The sequence below is a fragment of the Colletotrichum siamense genome (genome assembly GCF_013390195.1).
Source record: "Colletotrichum siamense strain Cg363 chromosome Unknown KSG_Cg363_contig04, whole genome shotgun sequence".
NCBI classification, from domain to species: domain Eukaryota; kingdom Fungi; phylum Ascomycota; class Sordariomycetes; order Glomerellales; family Glomerellaceae; genus Colletotrichum; species Colletotrichum siamense.
The window spans coordinates 2705489-2724129 of NW_023501017.1; the positions used below are offsets into that span (position 1 = coordinate 2705489).

The following is an 18641-nucleotide window of genomic DNA, read 5'->3' on the forward strand; positions in this document are numbered from 1 at the left end:
TTGGTGATTTTGAAAATAAAAGTGTGGTAAAATTGAACACGGAGAAATTGGCAAAGTAGAGGGAAGAGGAAGAAAAAAGTAGGGAAAAAGGAAAGGCCTCGTCTAGAACGGTGCGATGTCCGTATTCGCCAGATGGACAGACAGGGTATGAAATAGGTAAATTGAAGGAGCGTTCGTGGTTGGCGCGGTGTTGCGCCCTGGACTGAATTGGAGAGGGGGTTGCCTAGGGCCAGGCGTAAGGTCTTTTTTTAGTCGGACCTATTCCTTCGTTTTGACAGGCTTGGCAAGGAGATTAACTGATTGAAAATCGTGCCAGATGCACATTGAACCCTGTTCCGTTGGATGGGAGTAGTAGCTGCCGTAGAACGACGCCGTTTTGTGAGGGGTTAAAGGGGACTGACTGTCGCGAGACGTCGACCTTTGGGAAGAAATTTGCAACTCATCAATTGGATAGTGGCGCGGATTGGAGTCCGCTCCGGTGCGCGGTGACAAGTGGGGGGTCTGGACCCTTGAAAAATGGAACTTCAGGGTCCAAGGCGTGGAGGGGTAACTGTCCAGGACCAGGACCGGGACCAGGACCACCACGACGTGCCAGCCGGTCGATGGTCGATGGATGGAGGGATGGATCATGGCTGGCTGGATGGATGGTAGGGCAGGCCATGCAGCGTTCCAAGACGTTCCTGAGGCCCTGGGTACTTTGTACATCTTGTCCCCTCTCCTTTGTCTTTGTGTATGTTGAACAGTTTCTGCGCCCGATGCCCAAAACAAGACAGTTGGCGCAACCTTGGAACTAGGGGGGATGGCACCGTCCGGACACTCTTGGTTTGGGACGATGCGCAACGTGAGGACGGCCCAGAGCCGGCGAGAGACACAGAGACCTGGAGACTTCCCCAAGTACCACATACTGCATAGTGCTGCGTACCCTCCTCCAGCGTCTCCCCCAACCTCACGTACCATGCGTCTCCCCGTGCATGCTCCTCCATGCTTCCTCCATGGGCCCCCTCCCGGCGCAAATTGGGTTGGAAGCTCTCCAAGGAACATGATGATCCGTGACGTCATGAGTTCACTTGGAACCCTTCGTCCCGTCACGTCCGTTTTGCGCTGGGTCCCTTTTTATGGGCTCGTTGGGTTTTCGCATGAACTCTTCGTCGTGTATCGTGTGGCATTTCACATGCCACTCCCGTCACGGGTTGAGACAAGCTTCCAGCAGCGACGGATTAGACGCGTTTGATGGGGCCATTGACGCCCTGTTACCTGGAAACGGTTTCCTGGGGACGTATTGCCGCCGTCTTCCGCTCCCCGTCGTTTCTGCTAAATAAATGTTTCTCCTGATCAGTGCCTGATCACCGTCTGCTGCATGGCCGTGTTGGGGGTTGGCTCCACGGAATATGAAGAATGAGGCTTACATACAAGGGCCCTGGCCACCCCCAGCCGCTGCTGAAGCATCCAGTTGCCAACACTAAACTTCAGGGTCCAAAGCTCGGAGCTCAAGGTTGGCGGTTTTGGCAAAAGCTTCCCCTGTCCCGTTTGTCACCCAACCCAACTTTGACGGTGACATTGGCCGGGAACATTGCAAAACATGGAAGGCACTGCGGCTTCATTTGCGTTGCCTCGTTTTGCAACATCCTGGACTCTTGCGCCTTGCCTTGCAGTGTGGGTTGGACGTTGGATTTGCAGCACACCGCCCTGGGTGATGTTCATGTTCTGCAATGTCCTGCAGTGCCGACGCCTCTGACACATCCATCGTCGATGCAGCATCTGCTCTTTTGGTCTTTTTGGGTCGACAACGCGCAATCATCGTGATCTCTATTGCTATGCGGACCGTTTGTGGACGATGGTATGTCCGTTTCAAAGTTGTTCGTCTCAGCTCAGCGCGCGCGGCGGCGACCCGCCAGCACCCCTCCCTCTCCCCCTCTAACTCAAGGCAATGACGCCAGTGTCTCCGCAGCGCCAGGCCAGGGCTTGGTGAACCCCCGCCCGCCCGGCGGTTCGTGATGGTTCCCCTGATCAGTGAATCGAGGAATCCCGAGTCAGTCCGGCGAGAGCTACGTCATTGTCGTGATGCCTCGATGTAGGGCGCAACACTAAAATACTCCGATGGAATATTCCGACCAACCTCAGCTTGCGATACCAAACTCCAGCTCCGAGTCAATCGAGCCTCTTGCACTGCTTCATCGAGTCATGTCTGTCGGTATCCATCAAACACGCCGGAAAACATGACGCATTGCTCCCCTATTTTTGATGCTCTCCGGAAGTCTGAATCTCGAATCCCGGAGATTGGAGATGAAGCTGACGGTATCGTTGCGTTGCGGGCGCGGGAAAGGCTGAACGGGAGAAATGACGAGGCGTTGGGGGTGGCAGCTTCGTGTTGGAAATGTCATGCATGGGTTGGGAGGTAGTGCTGCGGTGGTGGTGACTGGAGGGGCGCATGGTGGATACATGAGAGTATTTCGTCAATTTGACATAATACTTGTTTTGCCGGCTGCGAAATAAGGCATTGAACCCTTGGCCGCGCCCCCATGGATGGTTTTGTGTAACGCTGTGAACAGATCGCATCTCGGTCGCGAGGGCGGAATCTCCTCGATCTATAGTCATCGACGGTTGCGAAGGGTAAACGGAAATAGAGACCCAAAATCAGGCGACTTGGCACTCCGACGTCGTTGCAGGTCGCTTGTCGCCTCTGCGGATTCGACAGTCTTTAACGGTTCGCGGGCCTGTGAATAGCATCAACGTCTTGGTGTTGGTCCGTTTCGCGGCTCCAGACGCGCTGGCTCTCATGCCATCCCGTCGGTTGGTTCTAGACTCTTTACCCCAGAGATGGTCGTACACGAACAGACGAGCCACAACAACGTGGGAAATCGCTTGGGTGGTTCTGAGGTGCATCGCAGTGTCGATCCAGCGGAAGCATTGCATTCCTTAGGAGGTAATTGATAATCGAGCACGCAACAGTGGCGGAGGGCCTGAAATGCCCTATGGCTTTCGACGGGCGGCGGTAGCTCCGGTGGGCTTGTTAATTGGCCAACAAAAGACGGACATGGCTCATAGATCATCTGAGCCGTCGTCCGGCCGCTTGCAGTCGGTCAGATAGTGATGAGGCCTGACATTGGACGCAAGGGAGGTTCATGTGCAAGTAACAATTATCATACCAGCAAGGCAGGCAACAATTGCATACCTTATGGGCCGACGCCTGCCTTCATCCTTGACCGCAACTCACCCCATTCCTTCTGAAAATGCTCAAGGCACAGGCAGCTCTTGGAAGGTGCGAAGAATGAAGCCGGGAAAGCACGCGGGGCATTTGCTCCTACCTTGGGCGGTGCAGATGGCGCACCGATGAATCAGGAAACAAGCCATCCCGCATGCCAGCCGGTCCGTGGCGTGACTAAGGCAGCTAAGCATTCAATAGGTAAGGCAGGTACAGAGTCTGCATTCTACCTCGCACTAGGTAGGCCGTCCGGATACTTTTCCTAAGGTAATTCATGTCCGGTCATCGCGTTTCCGGGCCCGGTCTCTGCGGGTGCTATCTTTCGGCAGTCGTTGCCCTTTGTTGGTGGTTGAGGCAAGAGGGGGGCACCCGAGCGATGACAATATCACTGCTTCCTTCCTCGACAAGACCCAGCTCTTTCTTGCCTCGTCTCCGCAGCCACGCTTGCTCTTGCCTTTTCAACAGAGGCACTTGTGGCTTTACCGGGTCTTTAGTAACGGTAAGTAAGCCTGGCGGTCCCGAAAGGCCCGGACCTTCGCCGAGAGCACCTCATGAAGCGGAACACCCAAGAGAACTCTCTTGATCCTCTGTCGCCCTGCAATCTGATCCTCGCGCTTCGGAATTCCCACGCGTGCGGTACCCAGGCGACGCCGCCGGATCTGCCTCTAGACTCTAAACGGGGCCGCTGTCACTGCTTGCTCTAGCGGCGCTGCTTCCCGGCGGCCGGCTGTCCTAGCCCAAGGGCCCAAGTCCGTCCATCATCGAGCGCCTCCATCCCAGCAACACCAGTCATCCCACTGCATCGTCCCACCCCATTCGCCCACCACCAACCGTCCCAAGGCCTCTGCATCCGCCAGCCACCCGGCGTCCCGACCTCATCTTGACGGACGGACTCTAGCTCCGGCCCAGCAGCTCTTTGGGACTGGTTGCGCGGTTGCCGGCGGATCTAACGTGCTACCACGCCTGGCGAAAGATCATCCGGTCCCTGAGTCGCCAGTACCTAACCGTCTGCGAATTACAGAGGCACGTTGTCTACCGTACATGGGGGATCTGACTCTTATCAGCACCTCACTTCACAAAGAGATGGATGGGGCGAATAGATACATGAGGTGAGCTGTCATGATGACTGACGGCAACTCGTCCCTTCACCCGGGGAGCCCTGGATGACTTGCTTGAAATACCTGCCTCCAGCTTGTAGCAAGATAGTCTCTTCGTTCTCGCACATAATACCGCATTACCATCGCCCGCTGAGTCCACCTCGTTGTCCACTGCATATCGTAACCGGCGGTCCACCATTGGCAACCTGAAATATCGCAACCCCACCATCTCGCATCACTGGCCGTCAATTGCAGCGTCACTTTCTTGTCTCCCGCCGTTATCGATGGTGAAACCGTACAAATTTACCTGCAGCCCGCACACTTCCGCCCGCGCCCCGGTATTGCTGTTGCACATCCAACCACCACTAAACGGCTCACACTGACCACCATCAAACAAAACGGCTGGATTTGAGCGACAAAACACGCCGAGATCCAACCAAAGCACCAACAGTCAAGCCACAGCCTGAGCTGCCCTGCCGCCCCTGCACCCACGTCTGTGCTGTGCTTTACAATTTCATTTCGCAACTGCCTGCCTGCATTCTGGACATCCTGCCCCGAAAAAGACAAAACATTCTAGCCCCGCTATCGTTTTTTTGTCTTTATTTTCTGCCCTCTCCAAAGGTCAGTGTGTGTCACCGTGTGTGTGTGTTCCAGGCATCTGGAAACATCCATGACCCATCCGTCGCCCGCTAGATTCTTAGACCGACCCTGCCACTCCTCGGGCCTTATTACCTGTCTCCCGTGTGTCGTCGTTCCGACTCGAGCCTTTTTCGTCTGAACCTCCAGATAAACCAAAGGCGCACCACCACCACCAACACCATCCGTCCACGCCTGCCGAATCAACAGCATCCTGCAGATACCTTACTGCACACCCCGAGCCACACAGCTTCGCCAAATTTCAGGCCAACCCACCAGCAAACATTTTTCTCAGATTCTGCACCCTAAGCAGCCTGCTCGCTTCCGCCTACCTCCCCTCTTCCATTCTTCACAACCTCGCTTCCGACAACACCTCCGCCCCCGCCTTTCACCTGCCAAAAAATTACCCCACCATGAGCAACAAGCAGCCAAACCTCTACGCCTACCCATCGGTCAGCGAGCTCGCGCCCGCTCTGCGAGCCTACGTCATCCAAGCACAGAATGCCGGCCTGAGTCGTCACGGTGCCTTCAAGGTCGCCGTTTCTGGCGGTTCCCTCCCCAAGACGCTGGCGCAAGCCCTGCTCACCCCGTCCTCTGGCCCCGAAGATACCGTCCACTTTGGCAAGTGGGAGATCTTCTTCGCCGACGAGCGCGCCGTGCCCCTCGACCACGAAGACTCCAACTACGCCCTCCTGAAGAAGGAGCTGCTCGAGAAGATCCCCGAGGAGCTCGGCGCCCCGACCGTCCACCCCATCGACACCACCTACCTCAACGACACCCAGGAGCTGGCCGACCAGTACGAAAAGACCCTCGTCACCAGCTTCGCCAGCCGCGATAGCGTGCGCCTGCCCATCTTTGATCTCCTGCTGCTCGGCTCCGGTCCCGACGGCCACACCTGCAGCCTGTTCCCCGGCCACGAGCTCCTGCGCGAGACCACCGCCTGGGTCGCCCCCATCGAGGACTCCCCCAAGCCCCCGCCGAAGCGCATCACCCTCACCCTCCCCGTCGTCAACCACGGCGTCAAGATCGCCTTCGTCGCCACCGGCGGCGGCAAGAAGGACATCATGAAGAGGATCTTTGAGCACGGCGACGGCCTTCCCTGCGCCCTGGTCAACGAGGGCGCCGGCGACCGCGTCAGCTGGTTCGTCGACAACCCGGCCGTCGAGGGCGTCAGCTTCCCCCGCCGCTCCTTCCTGTGAATTGGTCGAAAGCGGGAGGTCGCGGGGGGTTAGAAGAGGGAAAACCTGGAGATACGTGGGAGGAATCCGATTTGCGCGTATTTAAAAACCACATTGCTCATTTCAGATAGACAAAGGGACCCAGACGAAACGGCCTATCTCTAGAAGGGATGCGATTGCGAAGGACCAAAAAAGCAAAAGAAGACAAACCCAAACAACAGTCTGTGTCCGCGGGGTCGCGGGCGCTTGTCGCGGATATCACCATTGGGAGCGAAAGCTGGATCTTTATTCGTCTTTGCCATATGTTTTCCATCTTTGGGCTCTTGTTCTTCGCTGTTCCCCCTCCTTTGATCTTCGCCTTTTGGTCGCAAAAAGTCCCTCCCAGCTTTGATATCCCATCCCCTACCAATGTCAAACCCAAAAAAAACCAATTATGATTTCATGATATGAAAGGAATGAGGGGATCACCGTTTTTTACTACCCAGTGTCTGATGGACTCTCGGTTGACGCTTAGGAAAAGGATTCTAGAGAGATAAAATTCCAAAAACCAAAACATTTCCCACAAGCACAAGTGGCGGCCGTTGCTGTTCAACGTGGCCGGCCATCCAATAACTTCAGGGGCTCGTAGAGTATGTGCATGACTAGTCTTCTTCATCACTGCCATCGAGGCAGGTGGCGAGACGCAATGGTTGCCTTGCTTCTGTGCGAGTACCTTGGCGGGCTAGCGCCACCTACCTCACCCCGCGGAAGACGATCTCCGTAGGGCTGAGGGAGAGAGGGACGACGTCCGGTTTTGCCGAGCTTGCATGCCCCATCATCTGTCTCACGGGTGATCGGCGAAGAACGATGGATCTTCCGATGCGGGTAGGCAAATCTTGCGGGCCGGATGGTGTATGTGTGGGTTGATGGTTTCCGTGATGCAGGCCTGGTATGCTTTGGGTGAGATCGTCGAAGCATCAATGACAAAAACGACAGGACAACAACACCACACGCTCACATCATGATAGAACTTAAAAAAATACACATATCACATCAAAATTAGAGTCACAAAAAGCAAAAGATGGGACACGCGTCCCCACCTCTAGGCCCTTTCCTGTAAGAATACCGCGTGACGGGATTCGAACTTAGCGCCCCTCTAGGATAACCAGGAATCCTTCCGAGGAATTTGTTTGAGCTAGGTGATTACCAACTGGGTCACGCCGTCGCTGTTGAACTGGTTGAGGGGGATGGGACGGAAGTTGGATAAGTAGGCAGGCAGGCAGGAAGGCGCCTTGAGGATCGGGAAACGGAAGGTGGTGGTGGCGATGGGGTGAATGTGAGGAAGGAGGGAGCGACACTGGAGGTTGGAATGGAAGGCGCGGGTGGGTGAAAGGAAACGATGGCTCTGGGTTTGCTGTATGCAGGCACAGAGATAACTTCCGGTTTTGACATGAAGTCTGAAGAATCTGGATGAACGGCGAGAGCTGCCCTTCAGAAGTACCGACAAAGTGTATTTATGCCGCCTAGAAGTTTTTCGAATCAACTCAAATATTCTGTACACCACCGGAATTTCCCAACAAATGTCACCGAATGAGCTGGGAGAGAATGTGACAAAATGGAGCATGTTTACAGCGTGCCCGTCTACACTTCGCTTGACGTGTGTTCGAAGTTCGTTGTCTTCATCCACCTTCAACTGTCACCACTGCCAGAGTATTATCTAGTTATTCGCAATGCTTCTCATTGATTACCTAGCAATCAAATGAAATTACATTGAGATGGACGAGCCGCCGATTGATCACATGGACCTCAGACTGCCCATGCCCAAGAGACAACGCGTACCATTTCCCTCCGATTCTGGTGTACAACTGAATGTCAAAAGAGCGATTTTCTTGACCCTCGGTGGCTGATCATACTGAGACGGTTATATGTACTAACGCCCTACGCTTTTTGCTCAGAATCCGAAGGCTTTGGCAACGCCAATGCCCCCCGTTTGTGTGCTGCGCTCACTACATATTAGCTTGGGTCCTCGAACCCGTTATATGCTACAAGGCATTCGAAAAATTTGTTGATAGTAGTTCAGATGTCTCGCGAATGATCAGGGGATCTACGAGGACCTCAATTCGGCGCATTCCAACTGAGCGATGTCTGGCAAGATGGGAACATTCTCCGCTCGTCGTCGGTCATGGTTGGTACTTTATACACCTGTATCCTCATTGGGCACAAGTTTTGGCCGCGTGATAGAGTCGCATATCCCGAACGTCCTTGACGGTTAGGGGAGGCGAAGCCATGTACTCCTATCAGAATGTTCCCCAAGCAACCCATCGATTTATGTCTATCGTCGCTTGGAAGATATAAGAAAGACGATGGGGGTTTTAAACCTTTGCTTTAGCGAGTTTCATAGCTATTACGGGCTTTTTAGACGAGAATCCCAGTCTTTCATCGTCTCTATGAAACGCGCCACCAGGGAAACAATAGGCCCGAGACTTCAGATGTCAGACTTCGGATCCTTAAGTATCAATGGCACAGCTCTCATTCACCAGTTTTGATATGAGATGCACCGGGAACTAGTCTAGTTTCGACCACACGGGGAGATTTGGGTATATGCTGCCTAGTCGGAATAGCATCGTCGTCTCCAAATCCTGAAATGACTTCGGAACACAGCTAATGTAGTAACGATGAAGGGTCAAGCCGCAAACAGACAGGTTCTGGTGTCAATCTATAATTGTAGCTGTGGCATAGGTCTCGCAAGTCTGAACCATAACACATCAAGCCTCAAATAGGGCGAGCATTCCCCTTGCGTTGTAAGTAGCCTTGACAAATGCCGCACGAACACAAATTGTACTCGGTTTTCACCCACTGAATCGAAAACATCACTGAATACTCACAATATGCTGCGAATTATGACAACCAAGACGAACAGAAGGCTCAGATGTTAACACCGATCATGCATGACAAAAGGGGTGCTCCGATGTGCAAAATTCTGATTGGCTCACTTTTAACAGCAAGATCTATCTGCTAAATGAATTGTTTGTCTTGAATCGAGAAAAGAGAAGCCCTCAAAGGACGCTTTTATTGATTTCACATTCTCTGCAGACGCTACTGTTTTCTCTCTCTGAGTGCTCATCCAAGTTTTGTATGCCGAGGTTTGATAAGACCTTTGCGAGTACCGAGAAAACTTCGAAAATGCATGCATTGAGTACCCTGTGAGATAGGCGCGACCTAGGTAATGTTATATGAGATGTTGAACACCATTTCGGTGTATCCATCGAAGGATCTCAAGGTATCTATATTATCCACGTCTCCGTCTGAGCACCTTGTCAGATAAATTCATATTTATAATAGAAGCATGTTGAATACTGCAGAAATAATCAAGTACACATGCAGGAAAACTATTCCTCAACTTCTTTTTCGCCTAGAAACTGGGTTGTTCCCAAACACCCCGATACCATCTTCAATCTAACAGCTCACAACATCACTCTCACAACTATCAACTTCATCACAAATCTATCTGCTCCGAAGATGTCAGAACGCAAAGTTGTTTCCAAGTACTATCCGCCCACCTTCGACCCTAGCCAGCGGCTACCGGTACGACACAGGGGGAGGGCAGCTGCACCGGAGGGGCAACAAGTCCGATGGGCGGCACCCTTTTCGATGCAATGCACCTCATGCGGCGAGTATATCGGAAAGGGGCGCAAGTTCAATGCCCGGAAATTGACGCCAGACGAGAATTACCTGGGTGCTATCCAGATCTACCGCCTCTTCTTTCGTTGCACGCGATGTGTAAGCCTCCCCTTCCACCATCCTCTGACTTGAATTTCAAGGCCTAAATTGCTAACCAGCCTCATCAGTCGCGAGAAATCACTCTTAGAACCGTTCCTCAAGCAAGCGACTATGTCTGTGAGACTGGCGCAAAGCGTATCACGGAACCATGGCGCATAGGTGACGACATAGCCAACGAGACGGCGGACGAGCGTCTAGATCGACTAGAGAGAGAGCACGAGAAACGCGAGAACACCGAAAAGACCACGATGGAGGATATCGAAAAAGAAGCCCTCGCGACAGAGACACACATGGCTGTCGCCGATGCGCTGGACGAAGTCCGCGCCCGAAACGCCCGACTGGAAAGGCTTCTTCGAGATGGAATCATGGTGGATAAGAACGCTGCTATGACGGCGGAAGACCAGAAGGATGAAGAGCACACGAAGCGCGCTTTCTCTTTGCATGCGAGGGCCGAAGCTGACGTATCGGGTCAGAGGGAATCACACACCGCAAGACACACCGATATTAACGCCCTCGTCAAAACGAAACGCCACCCGAAGCAGACCAAGTTGCTGCCAGGGCTGAAGCAAGCACAAACAAAAGCTCCGCCCGCTACCCCTTCCTTGGTGGACTATGGCTCTGACTCTGAGTGATCTAGTTCAGCCTCGACATGATATCCATCGCAAGAAGTCATCATTAATGCAACATTCCCTTGCCAGGCATTGGTTATGGAACGGGTGCAGCGAGAGGCTTCTTCACTGATCTGACTGACGCACGTCATGCATCATTTCGGATCTTGATGCATCAGGAGCCACTATGTTCGAATGGGAAGATCGAACTTCACTGGTCCGAGAATCGAGAGACGACGAGAACGTTGTTGATGTTGTTGTAGAAAGAAGAATGGAATCTTGGCTATTTCACTGAACCATCCACCGTGGTATCTTACTCGTCAATTTCAGCAAAAGTCAAGCGTTGAGCTGGTCAAGTATCAAATCACCATGCTCATCTCGAATCGGGAACAATGGCAACACTGCCTGTCGGCTGGCCGGACTCCATGCTTTGCCTTGTTCCTCCGGAGATGAGAGATGAGCAAAGACTTGCCAGCCGCGTCTTTTTCTTATCATCGCCGAATCGTTCAAATGGGATCTGGGAAAGAGACGAAACTGCTAAGAAGAATGCAATTTTAGCGCCGATGCTGTCTTTGGCAACTGAGCTCGCGAAGCATATCATGGTCATCTACAGTAAGCTGAGCGATAGCTTACCCCGTCTTGCAGAAATGGTATTGGATCCAACGGCAGGTAATTGAAGAAATATTACTGGTTTTCAAGGGAAAGCCCGCTCTGTTTGAAATAGCGACAGCATTGGCTGGAAGAAACAATACCGCAGCTTGTATATACAATGAATATAACACAATAGAGCTTGAGCATTCAGGAGTGGCTGAACGAGAGAAAATCCAAGAGCCGAAGGTCGACTTTACTTTATTCTGCATACAAATGGTGGACGGATACACACTCCCTAACCATGAAATCTCAGCACCAACTTCCTGTGTTCATCGGATCCTCTTCTGTTCTCCACCAGCTTCTTCCATCGTTTATCTGGCAAGTATTCAGGAAAGAATTCTATATCAGGAAGACAAAACACCGCAAAGTACTCATCAGGTCTCTGACTGAGCCAAAGCCTGACGAGGGTGATGCTCAACACCGTGGATGTAATTAAACTTGCTCTCTGCAGAGCGATTTGATTGTGAGCCAGCAAAAGGCTAGTCGCCGTCGTCGTCTTATATAAGTCTACGAAGCCGCCGTGGGCTACGTGGCCCCACGCTATCTACGCGTGAAGTTCATTCATAGATGTTGGTCCGACGAGTGAGCTGACAGCCTACGTACCATGGTATTCGCAGACACACCGAGGCCGAGATATTGCCGTCCAAGCTCAGTATAAATGCAAAGGCCCCTGGCGAGTTCCTTCAGGCACGCCCGAGCACAATCGGGCAAGCATGTCATTGTAGAGACTTGAAAGCATTGCTAGACAGGAATAGTTGTTCACTACCAAGATCTTGACGCAGTGCATCTCGATCCTACATGCATTGGTTGTCATCGTCTCCGTCCAGCAGTTATTCCGTCAGGTGATACCGCTTACATTTTGCTATCTCGGGATGTTGAAATACAGCACGAAGAGGTCTCTTCTGGCTTGAGTCCGCTACATTGGGCTGTTCGCCTTCGCAACCGACAGGTGTATGAAGTAGTCAAAATCCTTGGCCGGAAGCAAGAATCTGAAAATCATCCCTCCATTTTATATGGGCACCTAGAGACGTATTACCAGCCTCCTACAGTGCAACAAGAGCTGAGAGCTTCCCGCTGTGATCGAATGGATGCAAGAGGCCTGTCATGAGTGTAAACTAGACGCCATACCTTGCCGAGGTAGCTCCCCCACCCCTTTCCGTCTCGACAACAACCACCACCACCACCGACACACCCCCTCACTTACTCAAAGCCCGCTCCCGAATAAAGAACGTCGACGCAAAAGCAAGCACCAAGAACGCCGTCATGGGCACCATGGCCCCCAACGTAGCCACCTGGTAACTCCCCCTCACCTCCCCCTGCACGCCCGGCTCCAGCTCGCGGATATAGTCCAAACTCTCCCGCACCCTCTCTTCGATCCTCCGCGCCTCCTCCCCGTCGCTCAGCCTGACCCTCAGCTGCGTCCGCAACACCTGCTGCAGCACCGCCGAGCACACGCTGATGCCGATGCTGCTGCCCAAACTCCTGAACAAATACGAACACGCCACCACGACCGCCGTGTCCTCCACCGCCGCGTTCGACAGCAGCGCCACCAGCGTCGTCGTGATCCCCGCCCCGCCGCCCAGCGCCAGCACCGCCATCCCGCCCACAACCCCCGCCGTTGACCGTACCCACAGCGCCGCCACGACCGGCACCAGCGCCGCGCACATCAGCCCGAACGCCGCCACCGTCAGCTTGTAGTACCGCCCCGTCCGCTTCATAATCACGCCGCTGCCCACCGACGCAACCACCGAGAAGATCATCGCGGGCACCAGGAACGCGCCCGCCTGCGTCGCCGACGCGCCCTGCACGGCCTGGAAGAAGAGCGGCAGGAAGAAGATGCTCGCAATGTGCCCCGCCACGCCGAAGAAGTTGGTCAGGTACCCCGCGAACAGGCTGCGGTCGAAGATGATGTGCCCCGGCGCGAACGGGTGGCTCGCGACGCGCATCTCGACGAAGACGAACACGCCGAACAGCACAGGAGCGGCTGCCAGCCCCGCGAGCGTCATGCCGTTCGCCCACCCGCGGTTCGAGCCCGCATCGAGCCCGACCAGCAGCGCCACGACGGCGGCGACCAGACACCCGGCACCGAGGAAATCGATGCGCCGCACCTTCTCGCGCCAGTGGTCGTGGCTGGTCTGCGGCAGGTCGAGGACAAAATACACGGCCGCGAAGGCCGCGACGCACAGCGGGACCTGGCCGATGAAGGACCAGCGCCAGCCAACGGAGTCGGCGAGCAGGCCGCCGAGCGGGGCGCCGGTGGAGGTGCCGGCGGCGAAGATGATGTTGATGTAGCCCTGCCAGACGCCGCGGTCGCGCAGGGGCACGATGTCGGACATGAGAATGCTGACGACACTGTTCATGCCGCCGCCGCCGATGCCGGCGACGGCGCGCGCGAGGCACAGCTGCGTGAAGGTCCGCGCGAGGCCGCAGCCCAGCGAGCCGAGGGCGAAAACGGTGTACGCGAAGAGGAGGCACTCCTTGCGGCCGAATATGTCTGAGAGTTTGCCGTAGAGGGGCTGGAAGGAGGTCAGGGTGATGAAGTAGCTGGGATGCGGTCAACAGAAGGCACTTCAGAGAGGGCGAGTAAGTACGTACGCTGTCGCAAGCCAGCTCGTGTTGTTCAAGGCGTGTAGTTCACTGCCTATCTTGGCGTATGTGGCCACGGTGAGGAGCTGGTCCACGGCGCAGAGGTAGATCTGGGTATATCCCGGGTGAGCATGCGAGTCGCGCGGGAGACTGCGGGGCAGAAGTGAGACCTACGCCGATGCCGATGGCCGGGAGCAGGAGGTGCATCTTTTTGGCCATCTCGGGGTTGCCGTCCCGCTTGTCGTCGCGGCCGGCGCCGCCATTTTGAATGGCGCCGTTGCCGTTACCGTTGACGGGCTCCGGATCGGTGCTGCGCAGTAGGGGAGACGTCTCCGTCGGGGCGGAGGCGCCGTTCGGTAAGCCGGTCATTGTAAGATGGGGCCGAAGTCAATTAATGCTGGAAAAAAAGAATTGAAGACTACTTTTCTTCTTCTTCTTCCGCCTCCTCTGGTTTTCGACTAAAGCAACAATCGTTAGTCTCCGCTCTTTTCAATTCTGCACCGCTATCTCTCACCTCCCCCCGTCGTCTCCTCACCAACGATTGCTAATCCGGCTGCTGCATACGGTATCGCTCTCCCCTCGTCGGGGCCGCTCATCGGAGACTTGCCCGCGATAAGCCGGGGCCCGTCCCCTATCGGGTATGACGCCATGCATGCGATAACACACGTGCTCTCTGACACCGCGGCTCAACGAGATATGGTGCCTCATCTCATCTCTCTCCCGGTCCGTCCACGCTGAGACTGGGAAAATCGGATGAAGCTTGTACGAGTATCAGATGCCGCGATAGCCTCAGTTATGGCGCTGATGCGGCCTGCAGAACTTTCTGCAGAACTCTGTACAACAACTAAGCGCATAGCAAAAACTCTGTCCGCGGCAACCGGTAAAAGAAGCTAACCACGAAAACCATGAATTGAGGGGCCGCGGCAGAGCAAAAGTGGGAGAATGCGACGGTCCAACGGCGCCGGAGATCAAAAATCACCTTGGTGTCCACTAGGACGCCCCCAAACTCCAAAGATCTCGGCCAGGCGCGGGCTTCGACCGAATCTCTCCGCAGCCCCTAGCATTCAATGATCAATCACCTCGTCAATCAATTGATCGGTCAGCGGGTAAGGCAGACGACGGCCATCGGGGCGGGTAAAAGAGACGGATGGAATGGGCGGATCGCAACTCATCTTAAAAATCCTGCCGGTGTGAAACAAACCGTCGCGTAGCTGCTCCATCGACACTTGCGAGGGGTCCAAAAGTCATTTCAATGTTAATTAATTTTCCGCGATGCGGGTGCCCGGAGGCGCGGGCTGCATGCTGCGATGCCACCCGTTGGGATTCGAATCCTCGCGACAGACTTTGTCAACAAGGCCTTTGTTGGTTTGATGAATGGGCTGCGTCTTTTTTCTTTTCTTTTCGTGCCAAGGATGAAAGCGTTGGTCCCTTTCATCAAACGGCCGCCTGACCTAGTAGGACGAACCCCGTAACGGCACGATGCCGCGGTATTGCTTCTCGTCTGCGGTGCAACTCTCGCGAAGTCTGCAGCCTGGCGATGAAGAACATTTCGTCCTTATTCTGAACTCTCAGCATTGAGCAGTGGCATCGGTGCAACGACAGTGCATCTACCATCTCTCGTGTCGTCCCAACTTTGTGTACCTGGGCGGCGGGAACCGACCTTCCGTCGTCATCGAATTCAGGGGTGGGCGAATGCACAGGTCGCAGGGAAAGCACGGCGCCTTCGGTCTGATGTATCCACCAGGACGCGCCCGGGGCATGCTTGTGAGACTTGGACGACCGAGAAGTCAAAATGGCTCAAACCCGTTCATGCAAACAGCGAGCCCCCTGCCGTGCTCAGCTTCGCCAGGCACACGTCTGATTTGCCCGGTTTGCGGCGCTGACTGATCTGTGAGCGTGCCGTCCAGGTGCCGGTGCGCTTCTCAGGGGCGATCCGATGCTCATCAGACTTGGATTTCACCTCACTTTCCAAACATATTCCTCGCTCAGGGGGTGAAGGGCAGGCTTCGGCAGGCGTCTGCTGCTGGGCTTAGCGAGCCGCAAGGCAAGGCACCGCCCCCCGTTTTTCTGATGCCGGACGGGGATTTGCCTGGCGGGGGGCTCGAGAAGTGAGATGCGACCCTCATCATCGACCCAGACATTCGTAGGGCTCCCGGTGTCTTGCAATCTGGTTGGCTTCCCTGGCGCAGATCGCTATTCGCCGCCGTGGCTGACTCAAATTGCTGGAACGGCGCGCGGCGACGGCGAGCGAGCGCAGACCAGCTGTCAATATCGTAGTCTAGAAGACGGCGAACCCTAGGCTGATGGATAGACAGATGCAAGTGCAGACGAGGAGGGCCAAGAGCTCAAAGGGTCGACGAATGAAGCGATTCGAGCGATTCGAACCCTAGCACGGCTCAACCAAGACATCAGGCGGCTTTGGCTTCTGCCACGTCCCGCAGGCCGGAAAGCGGCCTCTGTGTTCAGCTGCAATGGTTCGCGGCGAGGTCCAAGTCTGCAACGGTCCATTCTTTGGTTACCGCATTCCAACATGGAAAAGCTGCTGGGCCAGGCCATTTTGCGCATGTTGGCTGCAATCGGCCAGTGGCTGATGGGCGCACGCAGCAAACGGTAGTTTGGTGGTTCGGGCTGCGTCCTCGTGCCCACCAGGCCGCATTCTGTGGTAGTGCATCAGGGTAGTCATCCGATAGAGCTTGCTCTGATGCAAATGCAGACAGCAACCGAATCGAATACGACGTTGTTGTCGATATCATTACGCGGCGCGTCGGGCTAGAGACGCGGATGGCTGGCGCCTCCAAAATTGGCGTGCGGGCTGCAAACGACCATTGTCATCCAACGCCGGCCAGCAGACTTCAATGCTCGGACGAGAAATCAGGCATCGGATTGTTTGCTCGACGATGCAGTTGGTGATGCTGGCGGTGGTAGCTGGCTGGCCGCGGCATGGCGTCATCTAGACCACATTGTGGACTTGAGAAATTGAAGATGTTCATTTCGAACGGTTTACTCGTGACAAGTCGCATTCTTGACAATTGCGACATGCGATCCGTGGTGATTAAACGCAGGCCTGGCAAGGAAGACCCTTTTTTCTCTTCTCCTATTTAGCGGCGGGCGGTTTCAGCCTATCGAGAATCGAGATGGGAATGCTTGCTGGCAGCAGCCTGGGAACTTGGCATCCGCTGGTCTCTGCCAAGTATTGGCGGACGGGAGGGGTGCGTAGAGAGAGAGAGAGTGTGTGTGTGAGAGGCTGCCAGTGGCAGTCTGTCTGCCGTCTGTCCGTTTGCTGCTGCATCCATGTCTGTCAGTCAGCGTGTCTCTCTGTTTTTATTAGTGTCTTGAAGTTGACAGAGGCCGAAGCACGCAGGATTAAGATTGGAGATGAAAAGTGAATCATGGAGCGCAGGAGAGGGCGCGCCGTATTGGCTGCTTCGAGAGGGGATGGTGCGTTCAGGAATGGCTTGCATGAGTGAATAGCCTTCGGGGCTTGATGAGGTGTTGGAGGTGCTGGAGGTGCTGGAAACGTGTTGCTGGATGTCCGTGGGATGCGATGGCCGGCTGGCTGTGCTGTCTGATGTTCATGGACGACGATGTGGCGTGGCGGGCGGTGGTGCTGTCAGTGGGTGGCTGATGTCAGTAGCAGGGTGCCAAGTGGACAGCGCGATGTGAGTATGTGCATTGAAAGTGCTGCACCAGCCCCGAACAGCCTCCCAGCCCCGCCTCGGCACCGGGGCCAGGAGTACCTGTTCCTGAGTTTCCGGTGTGCAGCTCTTTTCTTAATTGCAGGGCTGCCGATGGGAAAGTCTCAAGGTTGCAGACAGAAAGAGGCTGGCCTTGCTCTGCACCTGAGCCTGCACCTGGGAGGGGCCGGTTCCAATCTGACGGAGCCAATGACGACGGGACTCCCGCCGCATCCTTACTGAGCTGGACAGGCACGCACTGCACGCTAACACCAGCTCCAGTGCCAACACGGCCACAGCACCCAACACGTTGCAGACGTGCAAATGGTCCGAAATAGTGTAAAAAGGTACTTTAGTCTCTTCCTTAGCATCCATTTACATCCAGCTTTTACGCGCATTCAGATCACATCCTTGTCCGTCCTCCGTCCGAAAACCGAGGAAAGGAGACCACCGAAGAGAAAAAAAAAAAAAAGAGAGTCAAATGTTCAGACCCAGACCCTCCTCCACCCATCCTTGAAGCAGGGTTCTCCGTGGCTGCCAGCATTAAACTTGTTACTTGAGGCCCGAATTACACGCCCCTTCACCCCCCCTCCCCCGGCGCCCTCTGGTGTCATTGTTCTCATCCGCGCCCCTCTCTCCCACTCCCACTCCCAAGTTCCAATCATCGACCTCCTGTTACTGCGAACGCCATTCGAGTTTCTTTTCCTCTAGCATCTCCCCTCCTCCACATATCCTGCAGGCACTTGCTGCTGTCCTCGTCGCGCAATCCTCGTCATCTACTCCGTACTCCTTACTATTACACCTTACACCTCCTCTTCAAAACCCTTGATGCTGGTAACCTTCCAGCATCACCATGTTACGGCACTGAACGTCGTGCTCAACTCCGAACCACCATCGCTCCAATAACCTTCCGTCCTTCACTCCTTCGTCCCACGTTGTCGAGTCCCACCGGCCTGCCTGGGTCAATTTGGTTCCTTGATTCCCCCCTCCTGCTTGGTTCTCCTCCCCAGCCGATTGGGTAAGAATCTGGGAGACGCAGAGCAAAATCCGACGCCGCAGTCACAGCCAGAGAGGCCTAGAGAGAGGCGAGGCAAGGTAGCATAGGGGAAGGGGGAACGGAATCATCCCAATTATAGCCAAAGAGCCCCGTACAACATGCATATGGACTTCCTCCGTTCCTCCTCCAGGAAGGGGAGGTCTCGTTTCTCAAAAGCTTTACCCAACCCTCCACCTCCGCCGCCGGACCCCGT

The 18641-nt window shown here is 54.9% G+C and overlaps 3 protein-coding genes across 3 annotated transcripts; 2 read left to right on the top strand and 1 right to left on the bottom strand.

Moving 5' to 3' along the window:
* Window positions 1-5348: 5348 nt before the first annotated feature.
* CGCS363_v006660 (putative 6-phosphogluconolactonase) lies at window positions 5349-6134 on the top strand (the record flags this gene model as incomplete). The annotated part of the gene is made up of 1 exon (XM_036638509.1): window positions 5349-6134. One exon carries the CDS (start codon window positions 5349-5351, stop codon window positions 6132-6134), a length of 786 nt encoding a protein of 261 aa, XP_036495520.1.
* A 3477-nt stretch (window positions 6135-9611) lies between these two features.
* cwf16 (Pre-mRNA-splicing factor cwf16) lies at window positions 9612-10504 on the top strand (the record flags this gene model as incomplete). The annotated part of the gene is made up of 2 exons (XM_036638510.1): window positions 9612-9872; window positions 9941-10504. The coding sequence occupies 2 exons, from the start codon at window positions 9612-9614 to the stop codon at window positions 10502-10504; spliced, it is 825 nt and encodes a 274-aa protein (XP_036495521.1).
* Window positions 10505-12327: 1823 nt separating this feature from the next.
* Window positions 12328-14086, bottom strand: fnx2 (Vacuolar membrane amino acid uptake transporter fnx2; the record flags this gene model as incomplete). Its single annotated transcript, XM_036638511.1, has 3 exons — window positions 12328-13675; window positions 13727-13827; window positions 13892-14086. 3 exons carry the CDS (start codon window positions 14084-14086, stop codon window positions 12328-12330), a joined length of 1644 nt encoding a protein of 547 aa, XP_036495522.1.
* Between the last annotated feature and the right edge of the window lie 4555 nt (window positions 14087-18641).